Raw genomic sequence first — 27,615 nt, forward strand, 5'->3', positions numbered from 1 at the left:
TATCTGTGACCAATTCACACTAGAATGGGAAGATTCTACCTCCTCAGTCATGTATATCAACTGAGAGAAAGTAGATTAAATTGCCGTAATGTTTAACTGGTAGAAAAATGATGTGCTTGACTGAAAAATTCCAGGAATTAATTCCAGAAGATCAAGATGGATTGGGTTATGCCCAAAAGGGACAGAAAGGGAAAAGGAAGAGCACAGAAACACATCTACATAAAGAGACTTTCCCAGCATGTCCATCCTTTATGTATTTTACTTAAATAAGTTTTGTTGTTGTTGATTGTTTGTTTGGGAGTATTTTGTTGTTTTGACTATGCATGTATGCACATTTGTTTTTGTGGAGTAATTGGAATTAGATTTTCTCTGATCCAGCCAGTACTTTCATTTGAAAACAGTTACCCCAGGAAGCAAACAGACTGTACAGAACATAGTGTTTACCTCCAAAAGTATCTTTCAGGAGAACAGAAAATATTTCTCCTGATGAGCATATAGGAACTTGGACACCGGCCAAGGATATATGACAGGAAATATGTTAGCTGTGGTTGTAGAAAGTTAAAATTAAGGTTTTCTTTTTGTTTGTTTTTGTTCATTGAAACAGGGTTTTACTCTGGTTGTCCTGGAATTCACTTTTTAAATGAGGCCGGTCTGAACTCAGAAATCCTTTAGAGTATGGGAATAAAGGCACGTGGCACCATCACCACCCAGCTAAAAGCTAATCATTTTCAAACCCAACTTAAGGTCAGCCTCAAAAGTGTCTTATAAAGAATAGACAGCTTAGTCAAGGCAACACCCGATTTCCCAAGGTTTTGCAGACAGTAACAGAAAAGCATAATAGAGAAGAACCATAATTTTGAGGATTAGAAAGAAAATAAGACAAAACCATGCAACTCTTGAGAGTGATAGGATTCCTCCATGGAAACGTGCTTTTGCTTAGTTCTACTATAGGGACAGGGATCTTTGTGACCCCGAAAGGAGTGTTAAAATATTCCTCAATGAACATCCCCATTTTTCTGAGTATTTGGGCAGTTTGTGGCCTGCTGAGCCTGATGAATACTCTCTGCCTTGCAGAGCTTGCAACCACCTTCCCAGTGAGTGGAGCATCTTACATTTTCCTCAAGCGATCTCTTGGATCCACTGTGGCTTTCCTGAGTATTTGGATTAAACTTTTTGCTTATGTCCTAGGCTTCAGTGTTCAAAGCTTACTAATAGCTAGCTATCTAATTCAGCCTTTGTACTCTGAATGCTCAGCTCCAGATCTCCCAAAGAAATGTTTGGCCTTGTCTATTTTGTGGTCGTTTGGAATTCTCAATGCTCAAGGGATAAAAACAGTGGTTAAATTTCAGGCTATCGGCAGTTTGATGAAGATGGCTGTACTTTGTCTCATTTCTCTAACTGGGATTGTGCTGTTAGTGATTGGGAAAAAGGAGAATGTGTCCAGGTTTGAGAATGCATTGGATGCTGAACTTCCTGATGCCTCGCAGATTGTAGAAGCCTTTCTCCAAGTGTATTACTCATACTTAGGAGCATCACTCCTAATCAACATAGCAGGTAAATCCATACATAAAAATAAAAGTTTGTCTAGAATTTAGGAGGATTGTTTCCTGATCTGTAATGAAGTATAATCTCTCTATAATGTGGCATTATAAATAAAGCACCCATGTATATTTATTAATGTAGACTTATAGAATTTAGTTTTCTTCCAGTCAGGTTCTGTATCTGGAATTGGGAATGTTAAGAATTTTCAAAGGATTTGAGATTTTCTACATTTTATTTCTAGATTTTATTTCATTTGATCTCACCATATTGAAATTAGTAATAATTATATAATGATTACACTAGCAAACTCACCCTCATAAAGCTATCACAGATCTCATATTTTAATATATTTAATTTCAAAATCAAAACTTTGTTCTCTTCCCAAGAATACCCACTATTAAGCTTGTTGTGAGTAGCTATCACTCTCCATGTATTTGCATTGAAAATTTTACTTTCCTTCGTATCTGTTACTAGGAATAGTAAAATGTGAGTTAAATTTTATTCTACAACATATACAGTTAGCTTAGCATTCTGAGCTGATACTTCTCACTTTCATGAACATTTCAAGTGATTCTGATATTTTCATACTAGAAACAATGCTATAATGAACATGTTTGAGAATGCAATATTATTTTCTGTGGAGCAATTATTCTCATCTGGATGGTACAGTACCATGAGAATTCCATAACAATTGCACGTAGATCTCCCTGCAATATTTAAAATATTTAAAGAAAACCATTACATATTATGTAGTTCTATTTATTTTTTCAATAATTGCTTAACACACAGAGTGATGAATTTCATGGGGGTATTTATACTTATTTGTCTTAGTTAGGATTTCTATTGTTGTGATAGAACAACCGTGACCAAAAAGAGCAACCTGAGGAGGAAAGGGCTTATTTCATCTTACTGTTTGAAATTCGTCACCCAGAAAAGACAGAGCAGAACCCTGTAAATACAATCTAATGAAGAGTCCATGGAGGAATACCATTTAGTAGCTTTTCCCTCATTGCTTGCTCACCCTGGTCTCTTACACAATCCAGCACTACCAGCCCAAGGATGGCACATGTGACCCATGACATCACACACCAATCATCAATCAAGACAATGCATTGCAGAGTTTCCACACGTCAAGCTCATTAATAGTCCCTGTTCTAAAATGAATCTACTTGACATTAAATTGGTGAGCATTATGTGTCATGATATCTTGTCATCAATAGGTCCTCTATCCACCTCCTTTCTTCCATACTCTGCCACCTTTTAGATGTTTCCCCTTATTCCTGAGAGTCGTCCTTTTGTTTCTTATCACATATAGTCTATCTTTTCTTAGTCCCCTCCCTCAGTGTACTGCCACTTCTGTCATAAATATTTCTAGGTTTATTACCTACATAATACATGAATATATGTGTACACATATGACTTCATCTTTGTTTTAAGTGAAGTCGTATTTTATTCATCTTTCCCACTCTTTCCTCCCTCCAGCCCCTCCCAGATACCCTCCCAACAACCTCCTTGGATGTTTTCTCAAACTCTCATCTTGATAGCCTCTTTTTCTATAATTATTACTTTATATACAAAATACATAACATGTTTATTTATATACAACCTGCTGATGTTTCTGCTGTTAGTGTGTATATGGATTCAATACTGACCAGATGCATTAGGCAATCAATAAGGTGGTTCATTCCTCAGATGCTAATTCTCCTTCTTTTAGCCATCATGGGTTATTTGTAGCTCTTTGACTAGAATTGGGACCCCAAGAATTTTACATATTCCACATTAGAATATCCGTTGTTACTCTCATTTTTGCAGTAATCTTAGGGGAAAAAATGTTTCATAGCATACATCCTGGTATTCTGACTTCTACAATCTTTGACTCCCTCTTTCCCTGTTTTCTCTGAGTTACAGACGAGGAGCTGTGATTTAGATATATTCGGTGGGGGTATGAAGCCTACCACCTGTTAGTTCCTTTTTTTCTTTGTTTTTTTCTTCCAGACAGGGTTCCCGTGTATTGTTTTTGGAGCCTGTCCTGGAACTCACTCTGTAGACCAGGCTGGCCTTGAACTCACAGAGATCTGCCTGCCTCTGCTTCCTGGGTGCTGGGATTAAAGGTGTGAGCCACCAATGTCTGGCTCATCTGTTAGTTTCTGTATTGCATCTAGTTGTGTTTTTTTTCTCTGTGATAGTCTCAGTTGCTTCTTTGATGAGTTATTCATCATCAAAAGTATAGTATACTTCTCTGTGGGTCTAAGGATGAGATTTGCAATCTAGTAAGAAACTAGACTGGTCTGGTAAAGTGGCAGTAATCTCATATAGCTCAAAGTGTCCTTGAATTTACAGAAATCTATCTGCCTCTGCCTCCTGAGTGCTGGAATTAAAAGTGTATACTACCACTACCTAGCCTGTATGGGTAACTAGTGGCTTAGCTCCACACTCTGATCTTCAGGCAAGTTTTACTTGTTAGATCACAAACAAAATATGGTCCCTGATATAGCTGCTAAAGACTGACATGTTATGTGTAAGGATGTTTTTCCTTTGATGATATGCAGTGTCTTCCCCATTTGTTTCAATTCGTTTTAAGTAGAAGTCTGTTTTGCTAGATATTAAAAATGACTGCACCATCTTCGTTTTCTAACTCTGTTTGCTTGGTTTAACTTTTCCTAATTCTTTATGCTGAGGTAATGTCTACCCTTATAGTATCTTTCTTGGATGGAGTAGAATGATGGATTCAGTTTTTGCCTGTGACCTATTAGTCTATGTTTTCATGGAGAATAGAGTTCATTGATATTGAGACATATTGATGAACAATGAATGTTGATTACTGTCATTTTAGTGATGGTTGTGGTGGTGTGGGTGTGGTAGTATGAGAGAGAGAGAGAGAGAGAGAGAGAGAGAGAGAGAGAGAAAGGGAGAGAGAGAACTTCTTTTGGTTCTCCTGGTGTGAGATATTTATTCCCTGTGTTTTCATGGTTGTAGTTAATCTCCTTATGTTAGATTTGTCTTTCTATCATTTTCTGTAGGACTGGGTTGGCAGATAGATATTGTTCAAATTAGAATTGTCATAGAATACCTTAATTTTTCTATTTATGGTGATTGAAAATTTTTCTGGGTATAGTAGACTGAGCCACCAAATAGATTCGACCAGAAAAGAAAATGCCCTTGCATCATAATAATCAAAATGCTAAGTATATAGCAAAGAAAGAACATTAAAAGCCACAGTATATAAAGGCAGATCTATTAGAATTACACCTGACTTCCCCCATATTTCCTCATTTAAGACCCTTTTCCTGTACTACCTCTTTCAATCACCCCTCACCAGTCTTCCCCTGACTTGTCCATTCAAAATTCCATTGTGTAAATGTACTACTTTCTTGATCTATTTGTCTGTTGAAGAGCATCTAGAAAGTTTCAAATTTCTGGGCATTATGATTATAATTTCTGGCTCCGATGAACCCAGATAAATAAGAACCTCTGTAATATGATGTGTAGGTTGTATTGTTTTGTTTTATTTGTTATGTGTTTCCATAGGAAACTGTAAATTGACCTCTGAAAATCTCTAAAGAATTGTGTTGGGATTTTGATGGGGATTGCACTGAATCTGTAAATTGTTTTAGTAAAATGGTCATTTAATCCTACCACTCAATGATCTTTTACTTCCATCTTCTGATACTTTCTTGAATTTTTTTCTTCAATGTTGTCATGAGCATTTACCAGGGTTTAATTGGGTAGGAATGATGACATACTCAGCAAGTTGATTTTGAGTATGAATTTTACTTCACACTTACATCAGAGCAATACATACAAACAGAAGCAAAGTCCTAGGGACCATAGCACCTAGGCTCACACCAGGGGTTCCTGTTCAACTCATGGCCACAGCTTGAGACAGCTTCAAGATTCTTCTGCATTCAATGCATTCAAACAGCCAGTCCACCGAGGTCTCAGGTCTTCGATGTCTGGTATCAGATCGGGCGGTTCTCAGTTCAGTGGACTGGCTTCTCAAGACAGAGGAGAGTTCTAGGACATGGCTTTCATTCAGTCATGGTGGGCTCTGCTTCTCAGTCCTAAATTGGTCCTTATCACACTCTGCCACACATGTACACTTCTATTCAATCTTATCTCTAGTAGTCAGATCTATGTTCATTTTCCTAATCCCTTCCAGCCAGGCTTCTGCCTGTCTGTTTACATGCTCCTTATAAATGTCAGTTTGTATTATACAAGTTTTCCGCTTGTTAGAGTTCCCACAAGATATTTTTAGGCTGTTCTGAAAGGTATTCATTCTCTGATTTATTTCTCAATCCCTTTGTCATTTTTACATAGTAAAGTTACTGATTGTGTGTATTAATTTTAAATCCTACAACAATGCTGAAAGACTTTACCAACTGTATGAGTGTCTCAGTGGAGTTTTTAGGATCATTTACTTAGACAATCTGACCAACTGAAAATAGTTAGCTTGATGTCTTCATTTCCTTTCACATTCCATTGATCACCTTCAGCTGTTTTACTGCTCTGGCCAAGACTTCACATACTGTAATAAATAGTTACAAAGGGAATGAACTGTCTTGTATTTTTTTTTATATTAGTGTAAGTTCTTTGAATTTCTCCCTATTTAGGTGGATGTTAATAAAATGGAGTTCTTAATTGGTCTAAATATTAAAATCCTGGGGTCAGATGTAGAGGAAAATTCTGTGAGATCAGAGAAAAGAAAGAGAAAACCACAGGTTTCCTAGCATCTCAGCAGACAAGAAGAGAGCAAGTTCCTGATTCTTCCCACTTATATCCTCTCTCCTCTCAGCCATCTGACTTGTGCCCAGTCATCTAACTTCCTATCTGTACAAACCTCTAGAGATTGATGGTTAGCTAGTGGCAAGCTCCATTCTCTGATCTACAGACAGGCTTTATTTGTACAAGCAGGATATCGCCACAGATATTTACTCGGGGCTTGCTTAAATTGCCTTTATTATGAGGAGATATGTTCCTTTTAGCCTTATCTGTCCAGAATTTTTATCATAAAGGGGATCATCATGAGAGATTATGTCAAAGGCTTTTTCAGCATCTAATGAAATGATCATTTTTTTTCTTTCAGTCTGTTTATGTGGTATATTATGTTTATTGATCTACATACTTTAAACCATCCCCGAATGACTGAGATTAATGCTACTTAATCATGATAGGTCATCATTGTGAAATCATTTTGTATAAGTTTGGGAGTATTTTAACCATTGAGCCATCTCTCCAGCCCAAGTTTGGGAGTATTTTAACCATTGAGCCATCTCTCCAGCCCAAGTTTGGGAGTATTTTAACCATTGAGCCATCTCTCCAGCCCAAGTTTGGGAGTATTTTAACCATTGAGCCATCTCTCCAGCCCAAGTTTGGGAGTATTTTTTTTGAGAATTTTTGCATCTTTGTTTGTAAGGCACCTTGGTCTGTATTTTCTTCTTCTGGCTTGTGTGGTTTGAGTGTCCAGGTAAGTGTGTGTATTCATGATGAAAATTGTTCTGTCATTCTCTTTCACCTTTGTTTAAGTATCAGGGTAATTATTATAACCTCATAAAAATATTAGGCAATGTTCCTTTTGTTTTGGTTTGCAGAATCATTTTAGAAATATTGATAATAATTATTCTTTTATTAATAATTTTTATTTACATTAGAAATAATCTTATTTTACACATCAATCCCAGTTCCCTCTCCTTCCGATCCTCTCATGCCCCCTGCCAATCCCCCCATCTCATCTCTCATCCACTCCCCAGATAGGGTGAGGCTTTCCATGAGGAATCATCAAAATCCGTTGAGCCATTTGGGGCAGGGCCGAGACGCTCCTCTGTGTCTCTAGGCTAAGGGAACATCCCTCTAAGGGATGGGCTCCCGAATTTTGTTTATGCATTAAGGACACACCCTGGTCCCACTGCCAGAGGCCCCATAGACTGCCCAGTCCTCTTAAATGATACCCACGTTCAGGGGGCCTGGTTTGGTCCTGTGTTGGCTCCCCAGCAGTCAAATTGGGGTTCATGAGTTTCCACTTGCTCAGGTGAGCTATTTCTGTGAGTCCCCAGCCTGGTCTTGACCCCTTTGCTCATCACTCCTCCCTCTCTGCAACTGGATTCCAGGAGTTTGGCTCAGTGTTTAGCTATGGATCACTACTTCTGCTTCCATCAGCTACTGGATGAAGGCTCTAGGATGTTATATAAGGTAGTCATCAATCTCATTATAGGGGAAGGGTATTTAAGGCAGCCTCTCCACTATTGCTTAGATTCCTAGTTGGGGTCATCCTTGTGGATCTCTGTACAATTCCCTAGTGCCAGATTTCTCTTTGAACCTATAATGGCCCCCTCTATTGATGTGCCTCTTTTCTTGCTCTCCTCTATTCGTCTCCCCATTCAATCTTCCTGATCCCTCATGTTCTCCCCCTCCTCTTCTCCCCTCCCCTTTTTCCTATCTCCCTCCTCACTAACCCCATGCTCCCAATTTGTTTAGGGGCTCTTGTCCCTTCCCCTTCACTGGGGGACCATGTATGTCTCTCTGATGGTACTCCTGGTTTCCTAGCTTCTGTGGATTGTAGTTTGATAACCCTTTGCTCTATGTCTAATGTCCGTATATGAGAAAATACATACTATGTTTGTCTTTGTGTGACTGGCTTACCTCACTCAATTTCTTCTGGTTCCATCCATTTGCATGCAAATTTCAAGATTCATTGGCTTTTTGATTTTTTGTTTGTTTGTTTTTCTTTTTTGGTTTTTCCCCCCTGCGGAGTAGTACTCCCTTGTGTAAATGGACCACATTTTCTGTATCCATTCTTCGGTTGAGGGACATCTAGTTGCTTCCAGGATCTGGCCATTGCAAATAATGCTGCTATGAACATAGTTGAGCAGATGTGTATCCTTTGGGTATACACCTAAGAGTGAATTTGCTGGATCTCGAGTAGACTGGTTCCCATTTTCCTAAGGAACCATACTGATTTCTAAAGTGGCTGTACAAGTTCACACTCCCACCAGCAATGGAGGAGCATTCCCCTTTCCCCACATCCTCTCCAGCATAAACTGTTCAGTCTCTGTGAAGTCCTATGAGCCTTAGTTACTTGATTCTGAGTACCATGATTTGTCATGTCCTTAAGACCTCTGGCTTTTAACATCCTCCCTGCTTTTGTTTAGCAGGATGCCCTGATCCCTGCACAGTGTTTGACTATGATGTTTGGCTGTGGGTTTCTGCATCTGCTCTGTTAGTTGCTGGATAAAGCCTCTCAGATGACAGTTATGCTAGGCACCAGTCTATGAGTACAACAGAATATCTTTAGGAATCATTTCAATCACTTTTTTTTTTTGCCAGTCGTGTTTTCTTCTATCCTAGGTCTCTGGGTCACTCTGCCTCTGGTTCCTGGCTCTCCAGACAGTTTCAAGCATGGGATACCTCTTCTGATGTGGGTCCCACTTTGGAACAGTCATTTGTTGGTTAGTCCCACAAGTAATATGGCACCTCTACCCCAGCATTTCAGGCAGGACAGATTGTAGGTGGAAGATTTTGTGTTGGTGTCCCATTTCCTACACTTAAAGCTTTGCCTGGTTACAGAAGATGGGCAGTTCAGACTCTGTATCTCCCATTACTAGGCAGCTTTGCTATGGTCACCTTTGCAGATTCCAGGGAGTTTCATTGCACTAGGCCCCCAAAATGCTCCCTAATTCCAATGTTCTGTGTTGTGTAAGATAGTCAAAGAATGAGAGATACACCAGAATGTTAAGTTTCAGATTATTGACATCAGGAAGGGTTTCTGTAAACTGAACCTCAAATATTTGTGCAAAGGTTTATTTAGTGTTTATTACACAAAGTTGTTTTTTTTTAGGGGGAGGGGGTAAAAACAAGTTTCTCACACCAAAACCCTTTTGATACATTCTATATGCTCTCTGAAGGAAGTCATTGCATCCCTGCAACTTTGTGTGTTATGTATAGTACCTAATAATTCAAGATACTCTAGATGTACCACAAGAGTTTTGTGACCAATGTCATTTAACAAATGGAAAACTTGATCTGCAAAACAACTCTACGCATCATAGGAAACACACACACACACACACACACACACACACACACACACACACACACTACTGTTCTCTACAATAATATTTTGAAGGTCTGGGTACCTCCACAAACAACTATTTCAATCTAATATTTCCCTAGATACAGTCAGAAACAACTATTTCATTCTAATATTTACCCTGGATTCAATGACTCTACTAGATTCCCACTACATTTACCTGTTTTATTTAAGCTATTTTAATTACATTGAAGATTATGCAATCACCAGTGAAGACAGTCTTTTATGTGTTATGTAGTCTCATAGTCTTATGCAGTTAAGTCAGAATACATTTTAAAGCCAGTACAATTATTACGGCAGAAGAGTGTAATAGTTGCTAAAATGGGAAATCTATTAAATGATGCACATGGTTGAATGGAGCCAAAAATCTGCTTTCAATGATGTCCATCACAGATACATAGGGTAGCTTATTTTTAAGAAGTTTCCTTAATTTCTTGATTTAAATCCTTATTCATCTGAGAAGAATTATGGTTACTCAACAAATGCATTTTAACCTTCTCCTAATCATATTTCCATTCATTAAACCTTAAAGGTGTAATACAATAGTTGTAATATACCAGTTTGTACTCTCAATATCTCTTCCTGAGCTCCCATTAGGATTACAGCTTGTCTGAAATCAACTATTTCATTAACTACCTCACTATCTATCTTGCTGAGCCCAAAGTTCACCATAATGCTTATGACAGTTTTAATGAATTTAGCAGTCTAAATTTCCTTGTGAAGTGCCAATTAATCTGTCTCATCCAGAGCAAGTCAATGAAATAATTTCAATAACTATAGCAACAAATCAGTCCAATAATCTGAAAAATTCTTAATATTCTTTCAGTGCATTTCTGGACTAGAATCATCACAGGTGAGTCTTGCCATAGCCTCAACAACTTCTCTGAATCCAAATTGCTGTTCTTTCTTTAAGAATATATGAACTTTCAAAAGTGACATCTAATTATATATAAGCATCAATACAACTATGAAAAGCACAGCATTCACAAGTTATGCTAAGTTATTAGGGTGCCATTGTACAGGCCCTTTCAATAGTACATGATAGTAGGTCCTATGCTGTGGTACATTTACACAATGGAGTGCTACTCAGTGGGGGAAAAACAATGAAATCTTGAAATTCAAAGGCAAATGGGTGAAACTTGTTCCTGATTTTACTGGGACCTCTTTGAGTTTCTACCCATTTTGTTTAATGTTGGCTGTTGGCTCGCTGTATATTGCCTTTATTATATTTATACATATTCCTTGTATCCCTGCTCTCTCCAATACCCTTATCATGAAGGGGTTTTGGATATTTTGAAAGCTTTTTCAGCATCTAATGAAATAATCACATGGATTGTTTATTTTTGTTTATTTATATGATGGATTATATTATTTAGACAGTTAGTCCTACAACCTTTCTTCTTAGCACTGCTTTCATAATGTCACGTAAGTCTGGTTATGTTGTGCTTTAATTTTCATTGAAATTTCTTTATTTCTTCCTTAACCCAGTGATGATTCAGTTGAATGTTGTAGACTTTCTGCAATTAATGTAGTTGTTGAATTCTACCTTTTAGCCATGGTGATCCTTATAAGATAATGGGTGTTCTTTTTTTTTTTTTTTTTTTTTTTTTCTTGTATCAATTGAGGTTAGTTTTGTTACTGAGTATGTGGTCAGTTTTAGAGAAGGTTCCATAAGATGCTGAGAAGAAGATATATTCTTTTGTGTTTCGGTGGAATGTTCTATAGATGTCCATCTGGTTAGCCTGTGTCTTTTTATAGGTAAACTGAGACCATTGATATTAAGAGATATTAATGACCAGTTATTTTTAGGTTTTGTTGGTAGTGGTGGTAGTGTTTGTGTTTACCATATTTGGGGTTTGCTAGTGTGAGATTACCTATTTCCTGGGTTTTCGTGGATATAGCTAGCTTCCTTGGGTTAGAGTTTTCCTTCTAGTACTTTCTTTTGTAAACAGGTATTATTTAAATCTGGTTTCACCATTTAAAATCGTGTTTTCTCCATCTATAGTGATTGAAAGTTTTGCTGGGTATTGTAGGTTGGACTGGAATCCATCGTCTTTTAGTATCTCTAGAACATCTATCCAGGTCCTTCTAGCTTTCAGAGTTTCCATGGAGAAGTCGAGTATAATTCTGATATGTCTGCCTTTATTTGTTACTTGGCCTTTTTCCTCTACAGCTCCTGGTATTCTTTCTTTATTCTGTATGGGGTGGGTGTGTGTGTGTGTGTGTGTGTGTGTGTGTGTGTGTGTGTGTGTTAATTATATGGTAAGTGGAATTTATTTTTTTGTTCCAGTCTATTTGGTGTTCTGTAAGCATCTTGTGCCTTAATAGGAATATCATTCTTTAAGATGCAAAAGCTTCTTCTATTTTTTTAAATATATTTTCTCTGCCTTTGAGCTGGAATTCTTTTCATTCATTCTTCTATCCTCATTATTCTTAGGTTTGATCTTTTCATGGTGTCCCAGATTTCCTGGATATTTTGTGTTACGAATTGGTTAGATTTAACATTTTCTTTGACTGATAAATCTATTTCATCTATTGTATCATCAATGACTGAGATTCTCTCTTCCATCTCTTGCATTCTGTTAGTTATTCTTGCATCTGTAGTTCCTGTTCATTCACCAGGATTTTCCATGTTCCGAATTCCTTCAGTTTGTGTTTTCCTTATTGCCTCTATTTCAATTCTCATGTCTTGGACTTGCTTTTTTTTCCTGTAGTTTTCTAGGCTTTCTTTAGGGTATTTATTGATTTCTTCAAATTTTTGTTTGTCCTTTCCTCAATATCCTTAAGGGAATTTCTTCTTTAATGGCCTTTATCATCTTCATAAATTTATTTCTAAGGTTGTTTCCTTCTGCTTTGTCTTGTTGGGCCGTTCGGGTCTTGCTGATGTAGAACCATTGGTTTCTGGTGGTGCCCTATTCTTTGTGTTGTTGAATGTATTCTTACTGTGCTGTCTGCCCGTCTTCTCCTTCACTTGATGCAGGTGGGTCTTATAGCTCTGGTGGTCGCTCTTCCCTCAGGTGCAGTTGGGGTCTCTTCTTCTATGTGGAGTTAGGGGTTGTGGCTCTGGTGGTCACTGCCCCTTCAGATGCAGGCAGAGCTGGTGGATCAGGTGGTCGCTGAAGTGGTGGCAGGAGAGGGTGCTGCTGATTGGTTGCTAGGCGTGCTGGAGGTAGGGGAGGGGCAGGGGTAAGTCCTAGAGAGCAGGGCTTTCCAGCTGGGATCTCAGACACTCACCTGTTCTTCCAAGTGCCCTTGAAGCCTGTGTGTCCACCATTGCTTCTATAAATAGTCTTAAATACTCATGTCTGTAGGTCTACAATCTGAACTTAGCACTAAGAATATTGATTATTTGTGAACATTTGTTGGAAAAAAAAAAAAAAAAAAAAAAACTGGAAACGCCTGTGAAGCTGTCCTTTATTACCTTAACCAGCCATGCTTGTCTTTCCTCAGAAGGTGGCACTATAGGTCTTTGATTAAAACCCTTTCCGCCTTTTTTTTTTTTTTTTTTTTTTTTTTTTTTTAAACTGGGAAGTTTTTCCTGTTTATTATTCATTGTCTTGGGAGTTATTTTCATGTATGTCTCAATTCTACAAATGTGGAGCTAGAGATTCAACCTTTCTCATTTTTAAATTTGTTCACTTCCTTTTTCCTCTGAAACAATTCTATCTTCATGTGAGTAGACATTCTCCTCTGCTAACTGACAATTTCTACCCAGAATGGATTCCTTTTTATTTTCAGCCTCCATATCTGAGTGAACTTTCTATGACTACTCACTCTGCAATGGGCTCTAGAGCATTAGAGATTAAACTACATAAAGACCAAATCTTTACTGGTATATGCTCCCCTTTCTGAGGAGATGAGCTCTCTTCTAAGCTCTCAGCACTTGCTTCCCTACTATCTGTTATGAGGAGTTGCCTGAAACCAATTTTAAAAATGCTATTTAACTAATAGCAAAAGCTCCCTAAGCTATTTTTCTTTCACTCTGACTCCGTTTCCTTTTAATACTTTAGCATCACACATACTACTGATTCTGGGATGGCGAGTTCCCTGTGCCCCTTCCCAAACCTGGTGTGTTGCCTACACTTGACAGTCTAGCTCTAGAGTGTACCTCCAGTCCTGGAGTATCCAGGTACCTCTCTTCTCTGAGCCCCACAGTGTTGGATGCCATATGTCAGTGTTTTATTTTACAAAGGCTATTCAAAGAAGGAGATTTACTCCAGAATATAAGTTTAGGTTTACTCGCAGCAAGGAGGAACAGTTTCTGTGAACTGAACCTCAAAGAGTTGTGCAAAAGCTTATTTATTGATTGTTATACAAAGTTGTTTCTGGATAAAACAAGATTATCATACAAAAATAAAACCCTTTTATCTATTCTCCATAGTCTCTGAAGGAAATCATCACACTCCCACAACTTTGTCTTTATTGTGTACTCTTTGCAGTACCCAATCAATCATTCAAGACTTTCCAGATGTGCCAGGATAGTGCTGTGAACAAAGTCATGCAATGGGTAGAAGACTTCCTCAGAAAACCACTCCATAAATCAGAGAAAACAAACACTGTTCTCTTAATAATTTCTTTCTCTAATGTCTATGTACCTCCAACAAACAACTATTTTATTCTAATGCTACTAAAGGGACAGTAAGAAACAAATATTTCATTCTAATATTTGTCCTAGATGAATTGACTCTACTAGATTTTACTCCCTGTACTCCCTGCCTCTATCTCCCTTCTGTTCCTATCCTCACCCACCATAGTACACCAAGAAATCTATTCTCTTTCCCTCTCCCAGGAAGATCCTTGTGTCCCCTTTTGAGCCCTCTTTGTCACACTTAGGCTCTCCGGGTCTGTGAATTATAGCATGATTATCCTTTACTCTATAGCTGATATCTAGCTATAAGTGAGAGCATACTATGTTTTCTTTCTTGTCTACCCTCAGTCAGGATGATTTTTTTTTCTAGTTCCAACCATTTGCCTTCGAGTGTCATTTTTTAACAACCCAGTAACACTCCATTGTGTCAGTGTACCACATCTTTTTTATCCATTCTTCGGCTGAAGGTCACCTTTAGTGGTTCCAGTCTCTCACTACAGTGAATAAAGCTTCAATGAACATAGTTGAGCAAGCATCCTTGTGGCAGGATGGTATGTCCCTTGGGTCTATACCCAAGAGTGCTCTAGTTGGGGCCCGAGGTAAATCGATTCCCAGTTTATTTTCTGAGAAACTGCCATATTGAGGCACAAAATGTCTGTCCAGGTTAGCACTCCCACCGCCAGTGGAGAAGCATTCCCTTTGCTCCACCATTCTCAAGTAGGTTTCATCTCATAGATGCAGGGACCGTTCAACATGTGAAAGTATATTATCATCCACTATACAAACAAACTGAAAGAAAAAACCTCATGATCATCTCATTAGATGCCTTTCACAAACTCCAACACCCCATTCATGATTAAAAAAAAAAAAAGTCTTGGTGAGATCAGGGATACATACTTAAACATAATAAAGGCAATTGATAGCAAACCTACAGCCAACATCACATTCAATGGAGGGAAACTCAAAGCAATTCCAGTAAACCCATGAACAAGACAAGGCTGTCCATTCTCTCCATATCTATTAAATAGAGTACTTGGAGTTTTAACTATAACAATTAGACAACTGAAGGACATGAAGGGGATAAAATTCTAAAGGGAGAAATGTTGCTTTTTGTAGATGATATGATTGTATACATAAATGACCCCAAAAGTTATACCAAAACTTCTATAGCTGGTTTTAAAACTTTTATTTTAGTGAATCTTTGTATTATTTTATTTCTTTATTTAACTTTATTGAACTTCTTTTAGCCATGAGATGATGATTTCCTGCTATCTACTCCTTTTGAATGTGAATGCTTCCTTTTTGCTCTAAACCTTTCAGATGTGCCATTAAGTTACTGATATCAGTTTATGTTTTTGATAAGCATTTTATGGTATAAACTTGTCCCTTAGAACTTCCTTCAGTGTTTCCCATAGTTTTGAGTGTTTTCTGGTTTCATTGTTATTCAGTTCTATGAAGTTGTTAGTTTATTGCTATTTTTCTAACCCTCTTCTCATTAAATAGTGAAATATTCAGTTTCCATGAGTTTTAAAATTTATCTCGTTTCTGTTATTATATCTACTAGAGTAGGTTTTGAATGTCCATGTTGACACTCTACTTTATGCATGCTATTTATACTTCCTGCTTATTTTCAAAAGGTGTTAGTGTCAGTATTGTACCATTACCAACATGTCTTCAAGACTTTTTCAACATGATGGACTCTCATCCCTCGGAAACTGTAACCCCAAATACATCCTTCCTTCCATAAATTTCCTTGGTCATGGTACTTTGTCACAGCAGTAGAAAGTAACTCAAGAAGGGACAGTTTTGACATTATTAGAAATCGGTATTAATCTCCAGACAACTTCGTTTAATAGTTAATTTTAATTTTATTACATATAAATATGTAGTTTTCTCCTCCATCTCTTCCCTGCCACCTTCCCATGTCTGCACAATTCACAACCTCATCTTCTTTAACAATTGTTGTCACATATACACCTAACCAAACATATAAATACAGCCTGCTGTATTCATTCAGTGTTGCACGCATACATAGGCTTCTGTAGCTAACTTCTCCAATTAAACTGTTCATCCATTGGGATGACTAATTCTGCCTCGCTCGCCTGTTTTTGGATTTTGGATTATGTCCTACTGTATTGGAATATCAAATACGGTTGGAGTTGTTCCAGATTTTATGAAACTCCAGTCAGATCAATCAGCAACATTAAGAAATCAAACACTCTAATACAATGCAGTTCAATGACATATCCATTTGGCAAATATATGCCTAGGGACTATGGTAGGAAAACACTAGAATTATTCCTTGCCATAACTGCAATTTCTTTACTGTAAGAAACTATTTGGGTACAGTTAAATTTATAGTGTCTAAGTTTCTCAGAACTGAACTGAGGAACTATGGGTAGCATTTGTTGATCTCTTCAGTGTCAGGGCCATGCACTGTGTGATGTGAACATGTTATGACTTCTGATACAGGGCTGTAGTGAGGTGCACACCAAAAGAAACACTCCCTGTTTGCTTCAAGTTTATTTTGAAATAACGTTTGGCACTGCACAATCAAAAGTTATTATTCTTGACAATTTCCCATGATGTTCACTTTCAGGTAATTGGCCCTAAATATGGAGATAATCCAATGTTTGAGACCCTGAGATTTGGGAACATTCCACTGACTGGAATGGGTATTACAGACCACAGAGCATTAACATCACTGTAAATGCCACATTTGTTGAATTAGGTTACTGCACAAAAAGATTGGTGATTAGGAATGAACAAAATTTTGTCCCTCACCTTTTCTAATGACACATTTTTTCTACAGTATATGCTTAAATAGAGTTTATATGACTAGAGTTCAGTGTTCAGGGAGCCTTGAAGAAAAAAAATGCACACTTTACATTCAATAGGCTGGTTAAATACATGAAGACATCTGTTGAATACCTAAGACATCAACTTCTATCTCAGTGAAAGGAAGCCAAAATATAATCTCTAGTGACAGGAAGAATTAATTGATCAAAGACCTAATGTGAGTCTCTCCATGACATGGGAATTTGGCAAGTTATTTTGGTTGACGTGTCCTTTTCTTATTTATTTATTTGTTTGTTTATTTATTTATTTATTTTTCTTAGGAGAAATAAAAAGTCCTACGGATACAATTCCAAAATCTTTAATCTCTGGCTTGTCCATTGTGACTGTTTTGTACTTACTGACAAATATATCATACTTGGCAGTTTTGACACCCCAGGAAATCACCTCTTCAGGTATGATGAAGTAAATTTTATTAGGGTAGAAGCTCAGAAATAAATATGGCAAGTTTTATATGCTACATATATGTTTACTATACATGAAGAGATAAAAATAATGTTTATGTTTGGGAATTTTCAATGAATATAACATTATGACCTAAACTTAAATTATAAGATAATCGATCACATATTAAGAACTAAATTATATATCCAGAAGTCCATGTACCACAGAAACTAAAATAAAGGAAAATGAAATAAGATGAATAAAAGAGTAAAGAAAAAAATGACAAGATATCTGAGCAATAAGGCAAGAACACAAAGAATAGGTACTGCACTAAAATGCTTCATCCTTCACAATACATTTTTATCTTTACAATGAAAGAGGCCATTCAAAATAGAAAACATCTTACTTTCTTGGATGGGAAACACAGTGCAAAGATTTTCAATAAGGCTGTCATTTGCATCTATCATAAGTGGATCACAAAGTGAGTCATGACCAGTTCCCAACCACACTCAGCCCATTATATCACTCTGTTATTATCTGGGATATTGATAGTTATTTGTAAATGTGAGCAGCAATTTTCTAAATATAGCCATCACAATATCACTAGGAGTAAATGTAGACCCACCATCAATCAATCATTATTGTCTTGCTCACTCTGTGTAGTCTGACAAGTCACTAAAAACATGAAACCTTTTCTTTGAAGATAGATGTTTATTCTGGTTGGAACAAGAGCTTCAACTTTCCCTTCCTCCACATGAGATTACTGGATAGGTGTCCATTCCAGGCATAGGCAACATTGATTTTAAAAGGTATGGAAAGACAGAGGAGCACACACAGTCTTTCTTTACAATATTTTAAGTCTTATGTGAATGTTGTAAAATGACATAGTACTATAAGCAAGGTTTAGTAATGTCAAAAAGGATATTGGCAGGAGTGTTTTCAAGCATATCTGCTTGATGGGCATCAAAGGGAAGACACGAGGAAGATGTCACATCACACATATTTCACAACTTATTCTACACCATGATAGCTGAGTTTGAAGCCATTTTTACTGGGAGATTATTTTTTTTCTGTCTTACTAGCCAACAAACAAATTAGGAGTGGTAAATACATGAGCTAGACAGATTAACAATCAAGAGAACAAAAACAATTATTCTTACCACTGAGCAGCCTTGCAGCTCTCAAACATCCACTCCTAATATACTGTACTGGTCAAACAAATCAAAAGTCACAACAAATTCAAGCAGGAGGAGACTCCTCTTAGAAATAATTGCCAAGTCCTATTACAATTACAGAGCACTGTATTATTTGCTTTCAAGCAAAAATGACTTTGGTTTGTTTTTTTTTTAATTTTCATTTAATTTTTGTAGATTCTGTTGCTGTCACATGGATGGGCAGAATGTTTCCTTCCATACAATGGGTTATTTCTTTGGGGATCTCAGCTACATTGGTGAATACACTTTCTTGTGGAATGCTTTCAGCATCAAGAATAATTTACTGTGCAAGTCAAGAGGGACAATTACCTTTCATCTACTCAATGCTTAATGGCCATCTCACTCCAGTCGTAGGAGTCATCCTCATTATCATCTTATCTTCTATTGCAACAATAATTTCAGATTTAATCTACTTAATGAAATATGTGGCGCTAGGAGCATGGTGTATAAATTTTCTGAATATGATTGCTTTGCTTAAAATGAGATACCAGAAGCCCAATCTACCAAGACCTTATAAGGTGAGTCAATACATAAATACTAATGTTTAACATATAACCTGTTTGTTATTAAACCTTTCTCAGTAGCTGTAATATTCCTCTAACCAAGTTATAAACCCATTATATTAAGCAGTGACCATATGTCTTCCTACCACACTTTTGTAGTATGAGCCATTTGAGGCTTCATTTTTTATTGTATGAACTAGACTTAGAAACATGGTTATAGACAACAAATAGAACAAGGAATTAAGATGGAATAAAAGGAACCACGCATCTTTGTAATATATTATAAAATACTGAATTTTTAAAATCCAAAACATCAAAATCTCATCAGATCACTAATCGGTCATATGAAAAGCTACGAAATCATAGTACGTTATATTTCAAATCCTGAATGTAAATATCTCTTGAAAGGAGAAAGGAAGCTATTTGGGGTAGGGGCAGAGGACACAAGACAAGGTAATACAAAAAACGGGGAGAGAGATGATAAACAAAACAAGTTGTTTCAAAATAAATGACAGCTAACCAATATTGCTATATCGACGAAAACTATCTTTTAAAACTAATAGGGAGTCGGTCCATGGTTCTCAGTTAGAAGGCCTAGGCAGTCTAAGGGGCATCTGACAGTGGAACCAGGATGTATCCCTGGTGCACAAAAGGACTTTGGGAGCACATTCCCCATGGAGGGATACTCCCTTAACCTAGAGGCAGGAGGGAGGGCCTAGTCCCTACTCCAAGTGACTTGACAGATTTTGTTGATCCCTCCTGGAAGGCATCACCCTCCCTGTGGAATGGGGGATGGGGTGGGATGGGAGTCAGGGGCATGGGAGGGGGGGAGAAAAGAAGAAAGGGAGGGAGTTAGGGACGGAGAGGGAACTAGGATCGATATGTAAGATAAGAAAAAACTATTTTTTAATTAAAAAATAACTAATAGGGAAATAAAGACATTTCAAAACAAGTAGATACCGTAAAGCTCATGGTTATCTGTGCAAAATGTACTTATTGGAATACTATATGCCAAGGGTAAAGAAAGAAAACCTCTATCATGAAACCACCACAAAGAATAAACTTTTTGAGAGGGGATAGATGAGTAAAGAAAAAATAGAAAGGAATACATCATTACCAACATATTTGGCAAGTAACCTCCTCACACAAATAGAGAAAATAGGAAAAAAAAAACACAGTAATCCAGACAACCAGAAAAATAAACCAAAATTATAGGAGTTTAAAAACATTCCCAATAGCAAATGGACTCACATCATTTATAGAATGATAAACACTAGCTGAATCAATAAAAATTAATACCTAACTGCCTGGCATCATTAAGAAACAGACTTCATGAACTGATAAAGAATGCAAGATAATTTATCAAGAAAAGTTGAAAACCAACTAGTGTGCCTATTCAGATATTGACACAAGACTTCAAAATTTGACAAAATGATAAGTAAAATACTACATGCAAATAAGATGAACAACTCATCAGGAACACACACACACACATACACAATATATATATATATATATATAAATATAATATTCATTAAAGGAATGGAATTCCAAATTGCATTTATAAAATGCTAAACACTAATGGGCACAAAATGTTAGTTAAGTCCTGCTTCAATAATAGTGACTGATTTCCATACAGCGTTCTGCTGTTTAGTTAGTTCATCCAAACCAAAGATTAATAAATAAACTTCAGAGATGAATTATACTATACATCAAATGAACTTAGCAGGTATCTTCAGAATATCCATTGATTATAAATTTCTTTCAAAGGTGCATGAATTTAGGGAAGAATAAATACAAAAGTAAAAAAAAAAAAAAAAACCACCACAATAATTTCTTGTCTGATCAGGTCATAGTGGAATAACACTAGAACGGAGTTAACAAGAGAGGCTGTACAGACACTTGGAGGATGAGTTACCACACCTAAAAGTAGGAGACATCTGAGAGAGAACTAATACCGTAGCTACTTCCTAAAATATATACATATATGAAGACAATCTAAATAAAACCTCCAAATAATGGGAGAGACCAAGCCCAAACTGGGCTTGCCCTGAATGAAGCTTCCAGGGCTGGATATGGGTAACATCTAAATGAGTATTTTGCCAAAGGAGCCACATGGAAACTCCCAAACAATCCAGACTATTACCGAGGCTATCTGTTGCTTCCCCAAAACTGAAAGTAAGGTCGTATTGAGGAAAATCCCCACATAACTCATTAAACACAGAGAAGTCAAGCAAGTGCCTAATTGGAGGCTTAATTTCTGAGTAGTGTTCTTCATACTGGAAAGAACAGTTTTAAGCAGTTGCTGAATTCCACCAACCTTTAAGAGCTGACACCAATGATTCCCAAATTGTTCCTTAAAATAAAAGGGAAGGGATGCTAAAAAAAAATGTTCTACAAAACTAGCATTACCCTAATAAAAAACTGTATAAGAACCAAACAAAAATGACGTAAACTGTAGAAATTCTTTCTGGTGAATATATACCAGAATACACCCAAAATATTTCATCTTAATCTGAGTCCACATAAAGGAAGACAGATACAACAGGGGATGTTAGGCTTGATATAGGAACGATTGGATAATTCAACATATTTAAATCAATAAATGTAATATTATATAGAAGTAGACTTCAGGTCAGAAGTGACATTTATTTTCTTAAAATATGTACTTGTAAATATGCACATATAGGAAATAAACATAGAAATAAGATCATAAGGAATGGTGATACATAGAAGGCAGAATTTAGGAGAAGAGAAAATCAAACATCTATCAGAAAGGCTGAGTGAAAACAATTTTGAGAAGGAAAGAATAAGCAAGATTGAAAAGGGAATGGAGTATAGAATAAAAACAAAACTGATTTATATACATGCATGAAAATTTCAGGAATAAACACTCATTTTACCTGCAAACACATCACTATACTATGCCAACTACAAAAAATAATATAAGGAAACAAAGGAGAAAAAGGAGAGGGCAGGTTTGGCTGTGAGTAAATAAATAAATAGTTTCCTAATTCAGGAAAATATCATTATAATGACTAATAGTAGCATGATGCTGCTTTCATTTATGGCAACACAGGAACCCTTTTCTTAAGTGTTTGAAAGTAAAGCACTGGCTTTAGTGAACGATGTCTCAGTGTGATAAACAGGAGAAATTCATGAACACTTCAGGTAAATAGGCAAGTTCACAAGGACATTCTTGTGATGTTTAATCTATAAAGCAAAACACTGGGACTACCTACTCTAAACATATGAAGATATTTAAGCACTCACTTCCTTTTGGTTTGATATCTATAATTTTCTTTTGTGATACAAATTTACCGTGTCACCAACAATCTTAATTTTCTTTCTCCTTTCAGGTGTGGCTGCCATTTGTATTTGGGTCTATTGCTTTGTCAGTTTTAATCATTTTCACACCACTGATTCAGTCTCCTAATGTTGAGCATGTCTATCAAGTTGTCTTTCTTTTCTGTGGACTTTTGTGTTACTGGCTTCTAGCTCACCTTAATAGACATGTTGTTTGTTTCGACACACTCACTTGTTATTGCCAGTTACTTTTCAATGTCTCACCATCTGAAGACCAAGGTATCTTAATTCCTTCCTTAAATCCTGACTGAAAGAGAATTATATTTGAAACCAAGCTGCAGTTTTGCTGACTAGATGTATATGCCACTAAAGAAATTCCTTGCTTATATTATGTCCACTCACAAAATTAGTTGAATAATTTCAGTTTCACCTCTGAAACATTTATTCTGTGAATAATGAGTAAAAATCAGATTAGAAGTTTTAAATACACAATAAAAGAATATGCAAATTTCATTTCTCACTAAGAGAGGTATGTGTTGTGTTCACAGCATTTTAGCATGTTGGTATATGTACTTTTCCACCCAGGAAACCTTAGCAATTTTTGGAAGAATTATCTCTAGTCATATTTAGCATATTTTCACTAAAAGGGAAGGTTTGTGTAATGTACTTTCTAAGCACATTGAGTGAGTGTACTCTAGCCAAAAAAACAAAACAAAAACAAACAAACACACACACACACACACAGTGATTCCTCTCTGTCTGCTCTGCCTCTCTACATTGACAGAATTCAGCAGTGATGACAGAGACCACACAATGTTTGCAGCTGAAAATATGCCCTTACTGATTCTTCAGAAAACGTTACTCAATCCAATCTACACTGCTAATTTGAAAAGGTTGATGGTCCCCAGAATTCTGAATATATAAAGTTCTCCTGTGTCTTGTTTCATTTTGTTTTGTTTTGTTTTTCAAGACAGGGTTTCTCTGTTTTGCTTTGGAGCCTGACCTGTAGAACAGGCTGGCCTCGAACTCATAGAGATCTGACTGCCTCTGCCTCCTGAGTGCTGGGATTAAAGGCATGCACCACCAATGTCTGATTTTCCTGTGTCTTTTAACATAATGATTTAAGGTATATTGTAATTTGTGAGGTATCTGCACGTTCACATTTAGAGGAGAGATGCGGGATGTGGCCACATACAACATTGAGACTACATAGCATCTCTTCAATATATCAGAAGGAAAGTAAACCAGGTTTCTATCCTAGGTAAATATATTTAATTTGTGCCACAAACTATCTATAAGTTAACATATAAGGTATATAAGAAATAAATGTAAATTTCTCTAATTTGGTCAGGACACACACATATTTGATATAATTCTATACCCCAAAAACATTACCATTGCTTATTTAATCAAAAAACTTTAAAATGTTTTAGAGGGAACTGACTACCTTGATTATAACATTAAATATCATTATTCATCAAATTATAGCATTATTTCCATAAAGTGGAATAATTTTAAAAAATTCTAGATATATATTGCACAATTGTTTCCTGATATCTTTTTAATAGCAATGCCTTGAGGGTCACTGTGACATCTGCATGAATATTTCTTTATACTTTTCTAATTGTTCCCACCTTACTCCCATCTCTCCTTTCTAGCTCCCACCTTCCTACAAAGCAATTCTCACTCTGTCGTGAAGGCTCCACTTTGTTACCCACTCATTTCCCTTCTCTTCTTACATTAGACCTCTTCGCCCATTGCCATGGTTTCCTCTCTTTGATATCCTACACACACACACACACACACACACACGCATATATATATGGATGGAGGTTTCTGTCCACCCAGACCCTTCAACCCCTAATAAGCGAACAGAGATCTATAAATTATAATACTGGTGGCCTATGGCTAGGGTTTCTTTTTGGCTAGCTATCTTAATTATTAACCCATAACTACTAATCTATGTATTTCTACATTGCCTTATCTTACTAGAGAATGTGTGGCACATCCTATCTTCCCGGGGTCTACATGGCATCTCTTTGAGGCCTCTCTCTCCTTTCTCCTCAGCCTTCTCCTCATCTCCTAGTCTGGCCTATCTTCCTGCCTCTACTGGTCAATCAGTGGTCTATTCATCAACTAATAAGAGAAACATAGCAGCAGAAGAACATCTCCCATCATACATATGCACATATATGTAACCTAGAAAATGTGATATTTATCTTGGTCTGCTTTATGTCACTTAATACATTGATACTCAGTTTCATGCAATTTACACATACTGTTATGATTTGAAACTTCTTTTAAACTGAATAAAATTGTGATGTGTATATCTACTACATTTTCTTTATCCACTTATGTTTTGTAGATGTCATATTAATTTTGCTTTTAGCTATTGTGAGGGTAGTTACATAAATTTGTGTGCAAGTGTGTTCATGGTATGCTGGGTTAGATACTTTAGGTCTACAACCAAGATTTAAAAAGATGGAGCATATGGTACTTCTAGACTTGGTGAAGGTTCCACAATGGCTTCTATCACAGTCACATTAGTTCATAGTCATATCACCAAGTAAATTTGGTTCCTTCTTTACCTACTTTAGTATCAGAACTTATTGTTTGTTTTTGTGAAAGTGGGTATTTGTTATTCTGATATGAAATCCCAGAGCAGTTGGGAAGCATCATGTTTCCATGATGGCTAACAACAGAAAGTCAGATGGCTGTGAGCTGCCACTTGAACACTGAGAATAGAATCTGTGTCCTCTTGAGTGTCTTGATAACTGTGCCATATCTCCATCCAACCTCCCCACTGATTTTTTGTTTGTTTGGTTGGTTGGTTGGTTTTGTTTTATTGGTTTTTCGAGACAGGGCTTCTCTGTATTATTGCTTTGGAGCCGATCCTGGAACTCACTCTGTAGACCAGGCTGGCCTTGAACTCACAGAAATCCTCCTGCCTCTGCCTCCCCAGTGCTGGGATTAAAGGTGTGTGACACCAACGCCCGGCTCCCCCACTGTTTTTAAGATTATATTTTCAATGATTTGTATGTATGTGGGTATACACACAGGAGTGGAAGCCAGAAGCGTCAGGTCCCTGAGGTCGTAGTTGTAGGTGGTTACAGCAATTATTGTTAACCACTGTGCCATCTCCACAGCCTCAAAACTTCTGTTGTAAAAATAACAAAATATTTTAATGAAAAATCTGTCCTGAACTCAATCACGGAGCCTTGAGTAGTCTCAAAACGAGTTACATGCACGGTAGTCAAGAAACCTGTATTTTGGTGGCTCTGTCTTCTTACCTTTGCAATGCAAGGGTTAAACATCCTTGAGACTGTAGATAGGTTTTGCCCACTGTACTATCAGAACATTTCCCCATAACCGTTCATTAACAGGTGTACAAATGCCTTGGCTCTATTAGAACACATTTCATCTTGCCATCAGCATCCCCTCCCATTTAGTGAGCCTTTCTGAAGGACTGTGGAAATGAATACCTTGAAAGGAAATCAATCTATGATATGGGGAGAGGGTGAGGGGGAAATCAACCCATTGTATTGCCTACCTTGGAACAGCCCAGTTAAGGATCTCGGGGTGATTGCTTTGCAATTGAGTGATTTTTTTTATGCTTTTTGGTATGGGGACCGACATATATAATGCACAAATATTTAACGAACTCCCAGGAGAGGCAGCGACCAAACGGGGAACCGGTACCAGCAAATCACGAAGTTGACAAAGCTTCCCAGGGCCCTGAGGAAAGTCGGGGCGGCGGTGCTGAAAGGGCGGATGCCGTAAAAGTCGGGGCCGCCTTCGGGCGGCGGGGGCGCCCTGCTTTGCGGCAGCGCAAGGCGGGAAAGTGCGGCGGGCGGTTGGGGAGTCCTCGCCCCGCCTCCGCCTGCTTCCCAGCGCTCGGGAGGCGTGAGCAGGCTGGGATCCAGCGCTGGGCGCCGCTTAACACCCATTCCCCGTCGCCGGCACCATGGAGGCGGCGGTGGATGCCGAAGTCGAACCTGAGGATGGCGACAGCAGCTGCGGGGACGTGAGCTTCATGGACAAAGGCCTGCAGAGGTAGCTGCCGCCGCCCGCCGGGACGGAGGGGGCGGGACGGGGGCTCCTCCCGGGGGCTCCGCCCGGTCCTCCCAGCACAGCCCCGGGTTCCTCCCTGCCGAGCCCGGAGCCCCTCCCGACCCTCTCTGCGGAACGCGGGGTTCTCCTGTATCCTCTCTGCAGGGTCTGGGGTTCTCCTGTATCCTCTCTGCAGAGCCTGGGTTCTCCTGTATCCTCTCTGCAGAGCCTGGGTTCTCCTGTATCCTCTCTGCAGAGCCTGGGTTCCTCTGTATCCTCTCTGCTGAGCCTGGGTTCTCCTGTATCCTCTCTGCAGAGCCTGGGTTCTCCTGTATCCTCTCTGCAGAGCCTGGGTTCCTCTGTATCCTCTCTGCTGAGCCTGGGTTCTCCTGTATCCTCTCTGCAGAGCCTGGGTTCCTCTGTATCCTCTCTGCTGAGCCTGGGGTTCCTCTGTATCCTCTCTGAGAGCCTGGGGTTCCTCTGTATCCTCTCTGCAGAGCCTGGGTTCCTCTGTATCCTCTCTGCTGAGCCTGGGTTCTCCTGTATCCTCTCTGCAGAGCCTGGGTTCTCCTGTATCCTCTCTGCTGAGCCTGGGTTCTCCTGTGTCCTCTCTGCAGAGCCTGGGTTCTCCTGTATCCTCTCTGCAGAGCCTGGGTTCTCCTGTATCCTCTCTGCAGAGCCTGGGTTCTCCTGTATCCTCTCTGCTGAGCCTGGGTTCTCCTGTATCCTCTCTGCAGAGCCTGGGTTCTCCTGTATCCTCTCTGCTGAGCCTGGGTTCGTTCCTCTGTATCCTCTCTGAGAGCCTGGGTTCTCCTGTATCCTCTCTGCTGAGCCTGGGTTCTCCTGTATCCTCTCTGCAGAGCCTGGGTTCCTCTGTATCCTCTCTGCAGAGCCTGGGGTTCTTCTTTGTCCCCCGCTGAGCTCTTCTACCCCACTTCTCTATTCCCATTTCGTTCCCGCTAGCTGTTGCTGTTCCTGGTTTCCCTTCTCTTGAGTCTGAAAAGTGGCATCTGGGGCTTGCATCCCTGGGCCAGCCGCTCAGTAGGCCTGCTCTGTTCCTGGCCTGCAGTTCTTGCTTCTCAGTTCTCA

At 38.3% G+C, this 27,615-nt stretch overlaps 2 protein-coding genes across 2 annotated transcripts in view; both read left to right on the forward strand.

Moving 5' to 3' along the window:
• The first annotated feature begins 836 nt into the window (after positions 1 to 836).
• LOC127233298 (solute carrier family 7 member 13-like) lies at positions 837 to 22,806 on the forward strand. The gene is made up of 4 exons (XM_051199723.1): positions 837 to 1,554; positions 17,333 to 17,464; positions 18,824 to 19,185; positions 22,530 to 22,806. The coding sequence occupies exons 1-4, from the start codon at positions 888 to 890 to the stop codon at positions 22,785 to 22,787; spliced, it is 1,419 nt and encodes a 472-aa protein (XP_051055680.1). The 5' UTR covers positions 837 to 887; the 3' UTR covers positions 22,788 to 22,806.
• Positions 22,807 to 26,287: 3,481 nt separating this feature from the next.
• Lrrcc1 (leucine rich repeat and coiled-coil centrosomal protein 1) overlaps positions 26,288 to 27,615 on the forward strand; it is a 28,712-nt gene continuing 27,384 nt past the window's right edge. Inside the window, exon 1 of the mRNA XM_051196833.1 lies at positions 26,288 to 26,529. Within this exon, the coding sequence (XP_051052790.1) occupies positions 26,441 to 26,529 (89 nt within the window). The 5' untranslated portion in view covers positions 26,288 to 26,440. The remainder of the gene's footprint in view (positions 26,530 to 27,615) is intronic.

Source organism: Phodopus roborovskii, unplaced genomic scaffold, assembly GCF_943737965.1.
Source record: "Phodopus roborovskii unplaced genomic scaffold, PHOROB, whole genome shotgun sequence".
Classification (NCBI taxonomy): domain Eukaryota; kingdom Metazoa; phylum Chordata; class Mammalia; order Rodentia; family Cricetidae; genus Phodopus; species Phodopus roborovskii.

Excerpts from the sequence above, each read along its gene's own strand:
- LOC127233298 (XM_051199723.1), top strand. The coding sequence starts at position 888 with ATGCAACTCTTGAGAGTGATAGGATTCCTCCATGGAAACGTGCTTTTG. Across the intron at positions 1,555-17,332 it reads ACTCCTAATCAACATAGCAG|GAGAAATAAAAAGTCCTACG; the intron begins GTAAATCCATAC and ends TATTTTTCTTAG. Across the intron at positions 19,186-22,529 it reads ATCTACCAAGACCTTATAAG|GTGTGGCTGCCATTTGTATT; the intron begins GTGAGTCAATAC and ends TTCTCCTTTCAG.